The sequence below is a fragment of the Macrobrachium nipponense genome, chromosome 26, assembly GCF_015104395.2.
Source record: "Macrobrachium nipponense isolate FS-2020 chromosome 26, ASM1510439v2, whole genome shotgun sequence".
NCBI lineage: Eukaryota > Metazoa > Arthropoda > Malacostraca > Decapoda > Palaemonidae > Macrobrachium > Macrobrachium nipponense.
The window spans coordinates 47467353-47483431 of record NC_087215.1 but is presented as its reverse complement, the minus strand read 5'-3'; the positions used below and the strand labels follow the sequence as shown (position 1 = coordinate 47483431).

General features: G+C 36.6%; 2 protein-coding genes across 2 annotated transcripts in view; both read right to left on the bottom strand.

The window, feature by feature from the left end:
* Window positions 1-1983, bottom strand: part of LOC135199660 (uncharacterized) — a gene marked incomplete at its 3' end in the record, with an annotated part of 9436 nt that extends 7453 nt beyond the window's left edge. The window contains exons 1-3 of the mRNA XM_064227816.1: window positions 1827-1983; window positions 726-876; window positions 84-192 (exon numbers count right to left, since the gene is read on the bottom strand). Coding sequence (XP_064083886.1) covers window positions 84-192; window positions 726-876; window positions 1827-1884 — 318 coding nt within the window. The remainder of the gene's footprint in view (window positions 1-83; window positions 193-725; window positions 877-1826) is intronic.
* A 1663-nt stretch (window positions 1984-3646) lies between these two features.
* On the bottom strand, window positions 3647-8231 carry LOC135199659 (uncharacterized). Its single transcript, XM_064227815.1, has 4 exons — window positions 7902-8231; window positions 7393-7770; window positions 6664-6843; window positions 3647-3949 (listed from the first exon to the last, which is right to left on the bottom strand). Exons 1-4 carry the CDS (start codon window positions 8229-8231, stop codon window positions 3647-3649), a joined length of 1191 nt encoding a protein of 396 aa, XP_064083885.1.
* Window positions 8232-16079: the final 7848 nt, after the last annotated feature.

The window sequence follows — 16079 nt, the reverse complement described above, 5'->3', positions numbered from 1 at the left end:
TCAAATGATGAATGTCAATGGAGGGATGTGTATGATTTAATACTTTTAAATATCAGCTCATGGACTTCGTGAAAATCACTCACCAAGTTACAGTACTGATTAGGGAAGTTCAAACTGAGGTCCACGCCGTGGACGAAGTACACTTCGCCCCCGCTCTCCACGTTGTAGTTGGGGTTCTCGTAATAGATCCACCTGCGGTGAGAAGGAATGAAGAAGGTACGGCGGTTGTCGGGCTATTTCATTGGTCAATGATTTTTGTTTCACTGTTAATTGTGTAGTAGGTCTAATTGCATATGCACATTATACACACACACACACACACACATATATAAATATATATATATATATATATATATATATATATATATATATATATATATATATATATGATATATATAGTAAAAGTGACCGTTATGTTCTCTGTCGAGAGGAAGCGAATGAATATAATCGTGGCCACCGGTATACTTTTATCACCTGCACATGCACGCCCATCTACCCACACACAAACACACACACATACACATATACACAGACACACACACACACACACACACGTGTGCGTGCATGTATTGTAAGTCCCAATGACCTCTTAACCTCTCAATTTTCTAGCACATATTAGTCTGGGCGCGCTTCATCACAGCCTAGAATCCGAGTAAAAAGAACTCGTTATAAACGAAGTAGCAGAGAAGTACTTCTGTGCCACAGTAGAAGGGGTGTTTCATTACATGCCAGTTTGATGAACGCTTTCGATGTCATTATCCAGGCCCGTGTTGAAGAGGTCAGGAATGTATTGGTAGACGTCAAGGTAGTTCCCCATGCTGTTGGGGAGGCTGAAGACTCTCGTGAATATGGTCAGCGCGTTCGAAGTGCCCTGGGCTGCAACATATGATCATTATCATTATTATTATTATTATCTGGTTTAATTAGAAGGAAGGGAAAGCTTACAAAGAATAAAATGCCAGAGGGTGCGTGGCTCTGTGGCAAGCGCCACCGATAGAACCATGAGAGAACAGAAATCCAACGCCCCCACCCCCCCCACCCCACCATCAGTCATTACCTTGTATGTGTTAAGAGTTGAATTTGATATCAGTTGGATAGGGAACATTTGATTAGAATGCCATGGATTACATTACGTGTGATCATCGATTCAGAAAAGGGATTCTAGATATTACACCAAAACAACAGTATGATAGATTGAAGTAATTACTAAAAGTTTAATTAGCCAGTATGTAATTCTTTTATATTTTGTTTGCATTCATTTTAGAACTTTCAAAATGACCTAAAACGTTGCAAGAATAGTAATGTCTAATCTCGGTTGACAATTTGCTCAAATGGCTCGGTAACGAAAACAGTGTCTCACTTCTAAGGAACTGGTATAATACAATAGTCATTTAGTCAAAGTTGCGTCTACTGTGCGGTAATATGGTATGCTTTCATTTAATTAGTGCTAATAAAAGCAATATTTTTATGGTCAGCACTGAAATACAAATGAAACATCTGTAATCCATGTATTAGGAAGATCACAAATAAAAAGAATTATATATATATATATATATATATATATATATAATATATATATATATATGTGTGTGTGTGTGTGTGTGTGTGTGTGTGTGTGTGTGTGTGTGTGTATGTATCCAACGTAGCACGAAGGAACAAGTGCTTGAGAATGTTACAAAATCTACGAAGAAGGTGAGTTTGCACTCACCTTCTTACCTGGATTTTGTGGTATGTACTTTATATGTATGTATGGGCTGTGATTGTGCGTGTTGGTGTGTGCTTGAGCGCGCGTCTGTGTCTGTATTTTAAATAGAATTCAAACTTACGCTTTGACAAAGCCGCCCCAGCAACCAAAGCTGTACATAGCAGTTGTAATGCCTTCATACTGTTTGCTTTGTGTCTGCAAGAATAACTTTAAGACCTTGTGCCTCCTCTTTTTATAAACCCACGGATACAGTTCGATGTAGTTTTAGGTACAACCAGGGTTTTTTTTTATTAGATTTTTTTTTTTTTTTTTTTTTTTTTGGACCAGGCAGAAATAAGAACGGTTGCTGGGAGCTAAGGCTTATGGTGAGAAACAACATATTGTGTTTTATCTCCAATCAGTTCACTCTCGCGATATTGCGCTGTCTTTTTTTTTTTTTTTTTTTTTTTTTTTTCCTTTTAGATGTTCATTCTTTTTATGTTTTTGTTTTTGTCTAGCTCTTTGTCAGGGTCGGTCGAGTTTTTAAAATAGAAACTGAACAGCAGCGTTTGGTGAAATGATGTTTTACAGAATTTTTTTGCTGTTAAATAAAAAAAAAATGGTTTTTTGTTTTAATTTTAAATGGTTAAATTCAGTGTTTGTGGTCGACCAACATAGGTTAGGGTTAATGGTCATACAGCATACAGTTGCAGGCTAGATGTGCTGAACATGCTGTACAACTCTGTCTGTGTGTATTTGCATGCGTGTGTGGGTGAATGACCTCATCGGTCAAACCAGGCACCATTTATCATAGGTCTGACTCATTGGGTGGGAAGTTCGCCATATTGCTTATAACTATTTATCTTTCAAACTAGATTTAATCTTAACGTCAGAGTTGAGGTGGCTTTGGGGGACTTCTCCAAGACGCTGTAGCGTAGTTTTAGATTTTGGGGTCATTGATTTAACAGCAACAACGACATTTATCTCACCTTGAAGACATCCGACTGTCGCGACAAAGTTGTACGCTCATCATGAGCATTCATGTTTGATGGAGCCTTTCATTCACGTTTCTGCTGCCTCCCTCGTAAAGGCATTTTGATTTTATTAAAGCTCAACATGAATTTTTATTAGAATTTTAAAGATAAATGTTTATCAGAGTGTTTAAATACCTTAGTAGCAAACTTGGCTGAGGAAATGATTTTAACTCAATGACTGCTGTACGACTTCAGGTTTTCCAAGATTTTGAAATTGGAATTTCCTGTTTGGAAAACTTTCCACATTCGGGCTAATTGGAAGATAGTGGCTCTGGTCTCCTGGGTTCGCTGAGTTTATTATTCGTGTGGGAATATTCCATTTGGATGATAAACAGGTGTCACGACGCCAAGTCTCAGAGACGTCGAGCTCGAACCTCGTCATTGAAGACTGACTGAGGAGGAGTTTCTGGTTTGAATCGGAAAAATCATGTCTATAGAAGGATTCTTTTTCAAAATCTACCGACGACCGGATTCTTCTTGATGGGTAAGATTCTTTGGGCGAAGAAGATACACATTTTACAAATACTGATTGTCAACTAGAAGCTTCCATTTAGCACAGAACCTGATCATTTTCGGAAATGTTTATTTAACAAAATATAACAAGAACGTTTCTTATTGTTCCTAAACAAAGGTGTAACTTTTAGAGGTAAGAACACTGTAAAAGATCTTTCAAATATTATATTAATTTGGAAGTTTATCTAGAATAGTATTAAATTTACCCTGCAAGTGGAAATTTATTTATTATTAAAGAAGTTTAACGTATTAGAGACCAAATGGAGAATCACATAAAAAGTTGATGGATTATAAATGTTTTCTTACTAAATGGAAAAGTTACGAGTTAACTTATCTATCTTGAGAGTGCAAATCGGTTCATCTATCTTGCAAGTACAAGGTGGTTCATCTATCTTGAAAGTAAAAGGTGGTTCATCTATCTTGAAAGTAAAAGGTCATCAAAAGGTCTATCTTGAAAAGTAGGTGGTTCATCTATCTTGCAAGTACAAGGTGGTTCATCTATCTTGCAAGTACAAGGTGGTTCATCTATCTTGAAAGTAAAAGGTGGTTCATCAATCTTGAAAGTAAAAGGTGGTTCATCTATCTTGCAAGTAAAAGGTGGTTCATCTATCTTGCAAGTACAAGGCGGTTCATCTATCTTGAAAGTAAAAGGTGGTTCATCTATCTTGAAAGTAAAAGGTGGTTCATCTATCTTGAAAGTAAAAGGTGGTTCATCTATCTTGAAAGTAAAGGTGGTTCATCTATCTTGAAAGTAAAAGGTGGTTCATCTATCTTGAAAGTAAAAGGTGGTTCATCTATCTTGAAAGTACAATTGGGTTCATCTATCTTGAAAGTACAAGGTTCATCTATCTTGAAAGTAAAAGGCTGGTTCATCTTCTTGAAAGTAAAAGGTGGTTCATATATCTTGCAAGTAGCAAGGTGGTTTCATCTATCTTAAAGTAAAAGGTGGTTCATCTATCTTGAAGTAAAAGTGGTTTTTCACTATCTTGAAAGTAAAAAGGTGGGTTCATGCTTATCTTGAAAGTAAAAGGTGGTTCATCTAATCTTGAAAAAGTAAAAGGTTGGTTCAATGGTATCTTGCAAGTACATAGGTTGGTTCAATCTACTCTTGAAAGTAAAAAAGGTGGTTCATCTCAATCTTAAGTAAAAAGGTGGTTCAATCTACTTTTGAAAGTAAAAGGTGGTTTCAATACTTATCTTGCAAAGTAAGGTTGGGTTAATCTATCTTGAAAGTACAATTGGGTTCATCTATCTTGAAAGTACAATTGGGTTCATCTATCTTGAAAGAAAAAGGTGGTTCATCTATCTTGAAATTAAAAGGTGGTTCATCTATCATGAAAGTAAGAGGTGGTTCATCAAAAAATTTTGGGAAATTAAAATGGTGGTTCTCTATCAAATAAAATGATTAAAGGTAAAAAGGAGGTCTTATCTATCTAAAAAGTTAAAAGGTGGTTCATTTATACTTAAAGAAAAGTACAAAGGTGGTTAAATCTCTCTTGAAAAGGTTGAAAAGTAAAAAGGTGGGCATCTATCGGTAAAGGGTTAAAAGGTTAGGTCAAAATTATCTTGAAAGGTACCAAAAGGTTAGGTTCATTATCTTGAAAGTAAAATAATTTGGTTCATATCTATCTTGGAAAGTTAAAAGTGGGTTCATCTATCTTGAAAGGTTACAGGCGGTTATCTAATCTTGAAAAGTACAAAAGGTGGTTCATTCTATGCTGAAAGTAAAAAGGTTGGTTCATCTATCTTGAAAGTAAAAGTGGTGGTTCCATCTATCCTTGCAAGTACAAAGGATGGTCATCTCTCTTGCAAGGCTTACAAGACGGTTCATCTATCTTGAAAAGTAAAAAGGGGTCATATATCTTGAAAGTAAAAGGTGGTTTCATCTATCTGAAAGTTAAAAGGGTTGGTTCATCTATCTTGCAAGTAAAAGGTTGGTTACATTCTATCTTGCAAGTACAAAAGGGGTTCATTCTAATCTTGAAAGGGTTAAAAGGTGGTTCATCTATCTTGAAAGTAAAAAGGTCAATTGGGTTCATCATCTTGCAAGTAAAAGGTTGGTTAATCTAAATCTGAAAAAGGTACAATCGGGTTCATTCTATCTTGAAAAGTACCAATTGGGTCATCAATCTCTGAAAGAAAAAGGCGGGTTCATCTATCTTGAAATTAAAAAGGTGGTTCATCTAAATCTGAAAGTAAGGGTGGTTCATCTATCTAAAAAGTAAAAGGTGCGGTTCATTTATAACTTGAAAGTACAAGGTGGTTCATCTCCTTCTTGAAAGTTAAAACGTGGTTCATCTATTCTTAAAGGTATAAAAGGTTAGTTCATCTCATCTTGAAAGTACAGGTTAGGTTCATCTATCTTGGAAAGTATAATTTGGTTCACTCTTATCTTTGGAAGTAAAAGGGAGTTCATCTATCTTGAAAGGTACCAAGTGGTTTGGGGGGGGGTTTTTTCCATCTATATTGAAAAGTTACAAGGTGGTTCATCTATCTTGAAAGTACAAGGTCGGTTTCATCTATCTTGGAAAGTAACAAGGTGGATTCATCTATCTTGAAAGTACAAGGTTGGTTCACCTATCTGAAAGTAAAAGGTGGTTCATACATCTTGAAAAAAGTACAAGGTGGTTCATCTATCTTGAAAGTACAAAGTTGGTTCACCTGATCTTGAAAAAGTACAAGGTGGGGGATTCATCTATCGTTGAAAAGTACAAGAAAGGTGGTTTTTCATCTATCTTGAAAGTACAAGGTGGGGTTCATCTATCTTGAAAAGTACAAGTTGGTTCACCTATCTTGAAAGTACAAGGGGTTCAGATACTTTGAAAAGTAACAAATTGGTTCATCTATCTTGGAAGTAAAAGGTGGTTCATTCTATCTTCGCAAGATACAAGGTGGTTCAATCTCATCTTGAAAGTAAAAGGTGGTTCATCTATTCTTGAAAGTAAAAGGTGGTTCATGTTATCGTTGCAGAAGTAAAAAGGTGGGGTTAATCTATCGTTGAAAGTACAATTGGGTTCAATCTATCTTGACAAAGTACAATTGGGTTCATCCTATCTTGAAAGAAAAAGGTGGTTCATCTATCTTGAAATTAAAAGGTGGTTCATCTATCATGAAAGTAAGAGGTGGTTCATCTATCTTAAAAGTAAAAGGTGGTTCATTTATACTTGAAAGTACAAGGTGGTTCATCTCTCTTGAAAGTAAAAGGTGGTTCATCTATCTTAAAGGTAAAAGGTAGTTCATCTATCTTGAAAGTACAAGTTGGTTGCATCTTGAAAGTTACACCCCAAGGTGGTTCATTCTATCTTAAGGAAAGTACCAATGTGGTTCATCTATCTTGAAAGTACAAATTGGTTCATATTATCTTGGAAGGTTAAAAGGTGGGTTCATCTATCTTGGAAGTAAAAGGTGGGTTCAATCTATCTTGAAAGTTACAAAGTTGGTTAATCTTATCTTGAAAGTAAATGGTGGTTCATCTATCTTGGAAGTACAAGATGGTTCATCTATCTTGAAAGTAAAAGGTGGTTCATCTATCTTGAAAGTAAAATGTGGTTCATCTATCTTGGAAGTACAAGGTGGTTCATCTATCTTGAAAGTAAAAGGTGGTTCATCTATCTTCAAAGTACAATTGGGTTCATCTATCTTGAAGAAAAGGTGGTTTCATCTATCTTGAAATAAAGGTGTTCATCTATCATTGAACGTAAGAAAAAGGTGGTTCATCTATCTTAAAAGTAAAGTGGTTCGTTTTATACCTTGGAAAGTTAACAAGGTGGTTCTCTATCTTGAAAGTACAAGTGGTTCATCTATCTTAAAAGTACAAAGGTTCTTTATACTTGAAGTACAAGGTTGCGTTCATCTTCTATCTTGAAACTACAAATGGTGCATCTATCTTGAAAGTACAGGTTGTTAAATTCATCTAAAATTATCTTGAAAGTAATGTTCATCTATCTTGAAAGTACAAGTTGGTTCGTCTATCTTGAAAGAACATGTTGGTTCATCTATCTTGAAAGTACAAGTTGGTTCATCTATCTTGAAAGTACAAGGGGGTTTATCTATCTTGAAAGTACAAGGTAGTTCATCTATCTTGAAAGTACAAGGTGATTCATCTATCTTGAAAGTAAATGTTGGTTCATCTATCTTGAAAGAACAAGTTGGTTCATCTACCTTGAAAGTAAAAGGTGGTTCATTTATCTTGCAAGTAAAAGGTGGTTCATCTATCTTGAAAGTAAAATGTGGTTCATCTATCTTGCAAGTAAAAGGTGGTTCAGCTATCTTGAAAGTACAAGCTGGTTCATCTATCTTGAAAGTAAAAGGTGGTTCATATATCTTTAAAGTAAAAGGTGGCTCACCTATCTTAAAAGTAAAAGGTGGTTCATCTATCTTGAAAGAACAAATTGGTTCATCTATCTTGAAAGTAAAAGTTAGTTCATTTATCTTGAAAGAACAAGTTGGTTCATCTATCTTGAAAGTAAAAGATGGTTCATGTATCTTGAAAGTAAAAGGTGGTTCATATATCTTTAAAGTAAAAGGTGGCTCATCTATCTTGAAAGTAAAAGGTGGTTCATATATCTTGAAAGTACAAGTTGTTTCATCTATCTTGAAGAACAAATTGGTTCATCTATCTTGAAAGTAAAAGGTGGTTCATCTATCTTGAAAGTACAAAGTAGTTCAACTATCTTGAAAGTACTAGGTGGTTCATCTATCTTTAAATTAAAAGATGGCTCATCTATCTTGAAAGTAAAAGGTGATTCATCTATCTTGGAAGTAAAAGGTGGTTCATCTATCTCGAAAGTAAAAGGTGGTTCATTTATCTTGAAAGTACAATTGGGTTCATCTATCTTGAAAGTAAAAGGTGGTTCGTCTATCTTGAGAGTAAAAGGTGGTTCATCTATCTTGAAAGTACAATTGGGTTCATCTATCTTAAAGGAAAAAGGTGGTTCATCTATCTTGAAAGTACAAGTTGGTTCATCTATCTTGAAATTAAAAGGTGGTTCATCTATCATGAAAGTAAGAGGGGGTTCATCTATCTTAAAAGTAAAAAGTGGTTCATTTATACTTGAAAGTACAAGGTGGTTCATCTATCTTAAAAGTAAAAATTGGTTCGTCTATCTTAAAGGTAAAAGGTAGTTCATCTATCTTGAAAGTACAGGTTGGTTCATCTATCTTGAAACTAAAAGGTGGTTCATCTATCTTGAAAGTATAATTTGGTTCATCTATCTTGGAAGTAAAAGGTGGTTCATCTATCTTGAAAGTACAAGTTGGTTCATCTATCTTGAAAGTACAAGGTGGTTCATCTATCTTGTAAGTACAAGTTGGTTCACCTATCTTGAAAGTACAAGGTGGTTCATCTATCTTGAAAGTACAAGTTGGTTTATCTATCTTGAAAGAAAAAGAAGGTTCATGTACCTTGAAAGTACAAGGAGGTTCATCTATCTTGAAAGTAAAAGGTGGTTCATCTATCTTGAAATTACAAGGTGGTTCATCTATCTTGAAAGTACAAGTTGGTTCATCTATCTTGAAAGTACAAGGTGGTTCATCTATCTTGAAAGTACAAGTTAGTTCATCTATCTTAAAGGTAAAAGGTGGTTTATCCATCTAGAAAGTACAAGTTGGTTCGTCTATCTTGAAAGTACAAGGTGGTTCATCTATCTTGAAAGTACAAGTTGGTTCATCTATCTTGAAAGTACAAGGTGGTTCATCTATCTTGAAAGTACAAGGTGGTTCATCTATCTTGAAAGTACAAGTTGGTTCATCTATCTTGAAAGTACAAGGTGGTTCGTCTATCTTGAAAGTACAAGGGGGTTCATCTATTTTGAAAGTACAAGTTGGTTCGTCTATCTTGAAAGAACAGGTTGGTTCATCTATCTTGAAATTACAAGTTGGTTCATCTATCTTGAAAGTACAAGGTGGTTTACCTATCTTGAAAGTACAAGGTAGTTCATCTATCTTGAAAGTACAAGGTGATTCATCTATCTTGAAAGTAAATGTTGGTTCACCTATCTTGAAAGAACAAGTTGGTTCATCTACCTTGAAAGTAAAAGGTGGTTCATTTATCTTGCAAGTAAAAGGTGGGTCACAGATGTTCCAGCTGTTTGTGAAGTCCAAGGTCTGTGAATATATATAGGCACTTCTGATCATTGGGTTTTTTTTTTTTTAAATGGACATATCTGCCAATCAGTCTATTTCAAATTCCACTATTGGAAAAATGTTCCGGTTGAAATACACTTAATATTTCAAATGCTATATTAGATTCTGATCCCAAGAAGTTAAATGAAACGTTGTTAGCTATTTTAATTAGATATGTCCCTAGAAAGGTCATCAAATTTAAATTTAGGGCAAATAACTAGCAATGTTTTGATGGTATATGTAAACAAGCCTACCATGACAAATGGACCAAATTCGACCCATGGAGACGTAATTGTTCAAATGAAAATTACACCATTTTTGTTGAGCCTCGCCGTCCTACGAATAGAACTTACCAAACAGCTGAGAGAAATTACAGTAATTCCTTGAAGGGGAAACTTGAATGAATTACTTAGCCTCATCTGTGGTGGACCAAATTGGTTTCTTCTGTCTTCGGGTAATGCTCGTCTTCCATTCCATCACTATACTGAAATGCTTCATCAAGCTTTTGAAGCTAAGTAATCAGCTGAGGATGTCCCCCTCCCTAATATATATCATCCTAAACCTCTTCTTACAAAATTTGCTTTTCGCTCCATGGATGTTAAGAAAGACCCTGATGGTTTCCGCCCTTTGTTTTTTTTAAAGTTTCTAGTGTGTTGTCTCCCAAGTTTAGTAGATTCTATAGATTTTTATGTCGATGGAGTATCTTTGCAGATGAGTACAAGCTCAGTAATGCAGTGCCTGTCCAGTGTGGCCTATCTGCAGTCATTACAGGCCAATCTCTATTCTCTCTGTGCTCTCCAAAGTTGTAGAAAAAACTTATTTTTAAGCCACTATAAAAATATGTTGAAACTAAAGGATTGTTAGCTGATAGCCAATATGCATATAGGTACCTGTGATGCTCTTTTAGATTTGACATGCCATTTGCAACGGAACCTTGATAAAGGTTTTAAGTACAAAGTTTTTCGGATAGATTTTAGTGTTGCTTTCGAGGTAGTAAATCACATAGATTTCCTTCGAGATTTCCTTACAGGTCGGCTGCAGCAAGTTGCTATTGTGTCTGAAGTTCCACAGGGTAGTGTTCTTGGTAGTGTTCTTGGTCCATTGCAAGCAGAATCACTCAACTTGAGGGATCTTGTAGGTGCATGAGATACGGATCAAGGACTTGAACTAGCAACATTAATTAACATTAGGTAGTGGAGCACTGTAAGTGAGTGTGAACTTCGCTGGAATCCAAGGGGAAATGACCCAATATTGGCACTGGGAAAACAGATTGGGTGGCACTGTTGATCTACAGGGGGAGGCACACAACATGGCAGTCCAACACAAACCTACAAAGCAGTCAGAGCTGAAATACAACTACCAATGATGGTAATCTAACCTAAAGTGTTAAAAAAACGAAGTGAGAATTATATGAAATAATCAGTTTGTTGTGCAATGGAAATTGCCAAAAGCAAAGTAGTGCGTACTAATATTACATATTTTGCAGAAAATTCACATGGGTCTCTGACAGAGACAGGATTGCTGGGAATGGGAATAGGAGAAAACAGTTGGAACAGGGAATGAGTGCAAGGAACAAGCGGTGAAGGGCTGACAGAACAACTTCCAACTTCAATTACCTGTGTCCGTGGACGAGATGGGCATAGTCAAAGCCAGGGCATTGGTGAAAGGACATAGGTAGTTTGCAGGGCTTCAGCAAGGGATCGACAGATGACGCTTCTCATACGTGGAGTCCTATGGGGACTTCTAGGGTGAGGGCATAGATAAGCTGTCAAGACGGACGTCTAGGTAGAGTCCAGTCTGCAGGTGGTGCAGAGGTAAAGGAAGCCAACCCTAGTTCAGCATCAAGACACAGGGGAGATAGTGGTTGGCTGAGTCGTCGGGCATGATACTATTTCCGGACAAGAGTACTGCAGTAGGTAGCTATAGCGCATAGCAGGGCATTCTACTGCTAGAAAAGGCTAGGGCGACGTGCAAATTGGTAGCCCGGGTCAGGCCTTATTTATACCGTTCGTGGAGAGTCTGGTTGCATCTGGTTTAGGCCAAGGTATTTAGAATGCCCATACTATGTACCTTGGTTCGGGCTGGATTGATTCTCCTCGGGCCCCTTCATCTTCACCGCTAATCTTCATTGTTACCTGAAATGGTCATTGAACGCCAGCAGAGGAAGGGTGGAAGACGGAGAACAATAGGCCAGCTTGGGTCATGAGGAATTTGGGTCAGGCATTGGTCATGCAGGTGTGAGGGGGTGGACCCACGGACGCTGAAGGATTCGACAACAATGGTGAGGGCAAAAAGGGTTGGGTAGACTGATTAGGACAGGTCAGTCAGACCACAGTAACAACTAGCTGCTACTTGCTTCAGACAAATTAGATCTGGGACCGTAATATAAAATACTACAATGGAAAAGGGGGAATCTGATCCCTTGATTCGGCATCGGGCTGGTAGCTAAACCTAACGAGGGAGTGACAGACTACAAATCATGCTTGAGACATCGTTAAAGTAACATTAGGATGTTTTCCATCTTCGCTTTGTTTTTAACAGATAAAACGAGAAGAGGCTAAGTCAAAAATATTCTCACAGCTTTCTAAACGGTCAAAACAAGAAAGGGGCCACTTGTACCTTCTGGATCCTGACATGAAATATGTTACTCTAGCTTTTCCACTTTTCTTTCTATCCGAAATCTTCCTCACTTTACTCCCTCAGTTATTCCTTGAAATTTTCAGTATTGTTCGAAGAAAAGAAATGAAAAGGGATTCCAAATGGACGCTCGTAGCAATATCTATTTGTTAATTTATTTTTTTATTTTTTAACAAGTGGGGTCTCTTTTTTCTGTATTTCCCTTTACTTCGTCTTACTTCTTCCTCATGAACACCATATTCTTTGGAAGCTTGAATTTTAAGTCAATGACCCTCGTGGACTTATTCCATATGAATAAGTTTCAACTCCTAAATAATAATAATAAAATAAGTAATAAATAATAATAATAATAATAAAAATAATAATAATAATAATAATAATAATAATAATAATAATAATAATAATAATTAGACTCAAGGCGATACTCAAGTCAAAACTCAGCGGCGGAAATATGATAAAAGCCATAAACACATGGGCAGTGCCAGTAACCAGATACAGCGCAGGAATAGTGGAATGGACGAAGGCAGAACTCCGCAGCATAGATCAGAAAACCAGGAAACATATGACAATACACAAAGCACTACACCCAAGAGCAAATACGGACAGACTATACATAACACGAAAGGAAGGAGGGAGAGGACTACTAAGTATAGAGGACTGCGTAAACATCGAGAACAGAGCACTGGGGCAATATCTGAAAACCAGTGAAGACGAGTGGCTAAAGAGTGCATGGGAAGAAGGACTGATAAAAGTAGACGAAGACCCAGAAATATACAGAGACAGGAGAAAGACAGACAGAACAGAGGACAAACAAACCAATGCAGGGACAATACATGAGACAGACTAAAGAACTAGCCAGCGATGACAATTGGCAATGGCTACAGAGGGGAGAGCTAAAGAAGGAAACTGAAGGAATGATAACAGCGGCACAAGATCAGGCCCTAAGAACCAGGTATGTTCAAAGAACGATAGACGGAAATAACATCTCTCCCATATGTAGGAAGTGCAATACGAAAAATGAAACCATAAACCACATAGCAAGTGAATGCCCGGCACTTGCACAGAACCAGTACAAAAAGAGGCATGATTCAGTAGCAAAAGCCCTCCACCGGAGCCTGTGCAAGAAACATCATCTACCTTGCAGTAATAAGTGGTACGAGCACCAACCTGAGGGAGTGATAGAAAACGATCAGGCAAAGATCCTCTGGGACTATGGTATCAGAACGGATAGGGTGATACGTGCAAACAGACCAGACGTGACGTTGATTGACAAAGTCAAGAAGAAAGTATCACTCATTGATGTCGCAATACCATGGGACACCAGAGTTGAAGAGAAAGAGAGGGAAAAAATGGATAAGTATCAAGATCTGAAAATAGAAATAAGAAGGATATGGGATATGCCAGTGGAAATCGTACCCATAATCATAGGAGCACTAGGCACGATCCCAAGATCCCTGAAAAGGAATCTAGAAAAACTAGAGGCTGAAGTAGCTCCAGGACTCATGCAGAAGAGTGTCATCCTAGAAACGGCACACACAGTAAGAAAAGATGGCCTGGACTCCTAAGGAGGCAGGATGCAACCCGGAACCCCACACTATAAATACCACCCAGTCGAATTGGAGGACTGTGATAGAGCAAAAAAAAAAAAAAAAAAAAAAAAAAAAAAAAAAAAAATAACTAAATAATAATAATAATAATAATGATGATGATGATGATGATGATGATGATGATAAGATTATTAACACATTTTTTATACAACTGAAGACCCTATTTTTAATATTATTTTAACATTCAGAAAGTACATTTCAACTCCAAGGTTTAGTGCAACGGTAGATGTGATGATTTTGCCCATCAAATTTTAATTTATATTAGAGGGAAATCTGAAGAGGTGGGGGCCAAGGGTAGATCTCATAAGTGTAGTATGCCGAGAACGAATGACACTTGTTCATTTCTCACGGTGGGGACTTTGTGAATTGTCTGCGGTTGAGTTCGAGATGAAAACGTGACCCATCAAATCACACGCTGTTTATCCTTTAATTAAGGGCGCTTTTAGATTGGATCCATTGATTTTTATGCTTTGTTTATCCTTGTTCCTTTCAGAATGCCAGGTAGCCTGTCTTTGTTCTTTCAAGGCTTTACATACTTAGGTATCTATTTTGTTTTACTGAAGGTTTTGGAGAGTTCGATGATCAGTTACAACTTGATTTGGCATAACCATAAATGCAATGTTTGCTTAGCGTTAACTATATATAACGAGTCATTTTCAGGGATGGTAATGATTCAATCTAACTGATTTAATAAAGTGATTATATCATTGATTTTTTCATTAAAAATATCATGATTTTTAAAATTTTTTATTTCAAAGCAAACAAATTGAAAAATATGGTTTGGAGGTTAATAAAAACTTAAGCATAACTGTGCTACATCTATTTATTTTGATATAAAAAAATTGTAAGTACATACTTTAGGCCAGAACTGGAAATCTAAAAGATAAATCAATAGTCATTCTGTCATAGAATACATTTTGAGGAAAAAAAGGATTGAAAAAACATCTAACAAATAGAAAAAAATAAATAAATAAATAAACCAAATAAATAAAAATATCAGATATATACTGATTTTTACATTTTTAAATATTTTTTCTAAATGAAAAAAAAGCCCCAACCCTGGTCATCATATGGTTGGACCGAATGTTATGATAAAAGCTTTAATTAAAAATGTGTGGGAAGACGGATGGTTTGGTTCTATCAAAAGAATGAAAGTCATAGGCTAGTGAAAGACGTGCAGGAGTCAGAAGTTTTTGGAGAAGTAGGAAAGAATGACCTAAATAGTTCTGTAAGTGTAAGGTTGAGTTTTTTTGGACGAGAGAGAGAGAGAGAGAGAGAGAGAGAGAGAGAGAGAGAGAGAGAGGAGAGAGAGGAGCGAATGGCGCTGTGCTGTGCGTTCGATGTATTGTTGAAGTACCTTCTGTAAAAGTATGTGAAGTGGCCAAAATTTTGGGAATGTTTCTGCACGGGGCTCTTATCTGTGATTCAGAAGTTACAGTTTGAATGACACTGTGACAATTATCTCGCTATTTCTCTAGACCCATTTCTTGTTCGGGAATGGCTCCATGTGTTTTGGGGATGGTAACTGATATGCCTGAATACACTTAAGTCCGCCACTAATAGTATAGCAAAGTCCAGCTATCTTTGCAGCTAAGCCCAGTCTACTGATTACGTCACGACCATTCCTTGAAGCTGATTGGTTGGAAATAGTTTCGAAAAGTTAGTCAATCTGCGGTTCTTTTCATCTTCATTTATTTTGCAATGGTTGTTTTGCCAAACTAAAATACGCTGTGCTGATTATCAAAAGGAAACGTTACATTATTCCCCGAAATAAAACCATAATACACGTCACCATAAGAAAATATGAATGGAGTCAGATGAGTTACTCGTTGCTGCAATGTTGTGTTTCATAAATGGGTTCACCTGAATACGGATGTGACACAGGGACTTGAATCACTGGACAATGGTAATTAACTTCTGGCATTGTCAAGCGTCTTGGCCATTCTAAATTTAAGCACAAAGACTTTCTCAGAGTTATGCATATGGGATTACATATTGATTTCAGGAAATTTTACTACATTTTAATAATCTTAAAATCAATTTCATTGGAATCCTTTACACATTCGGAGGGATGACAAACAGTGACTGCTTTCTACAAAACCAGAATATATCTTTATTTACCAAAAAGCTACATTATGATAGGCTATACGAGTTATAATGGCTATAAATTACTGAGAATTTTCTTAGGGGCATTATCTCCTCACGAAATAACAGATCTTGCCTTGCCTATACCTAAGGTCCTATCTCTTTTCGTCGGTTTTCGCAGATATGACGTTTGGTTTATAGACCTATCTTATATTCAGCCGTTTTATTATGGTTCTTGTTGTGGTTATCCTTGTTTTCGTTACTGCTGTTATGGTGCTTGTAGTGTCTTCGAAAAATATTCATATGGTATTTTAACATTGCAGAATAAACATAGACCTATTCATAAAGTACTGGTGTAAAGAATTATCGGCCTACTCATGTCAACTGAAATTTAGG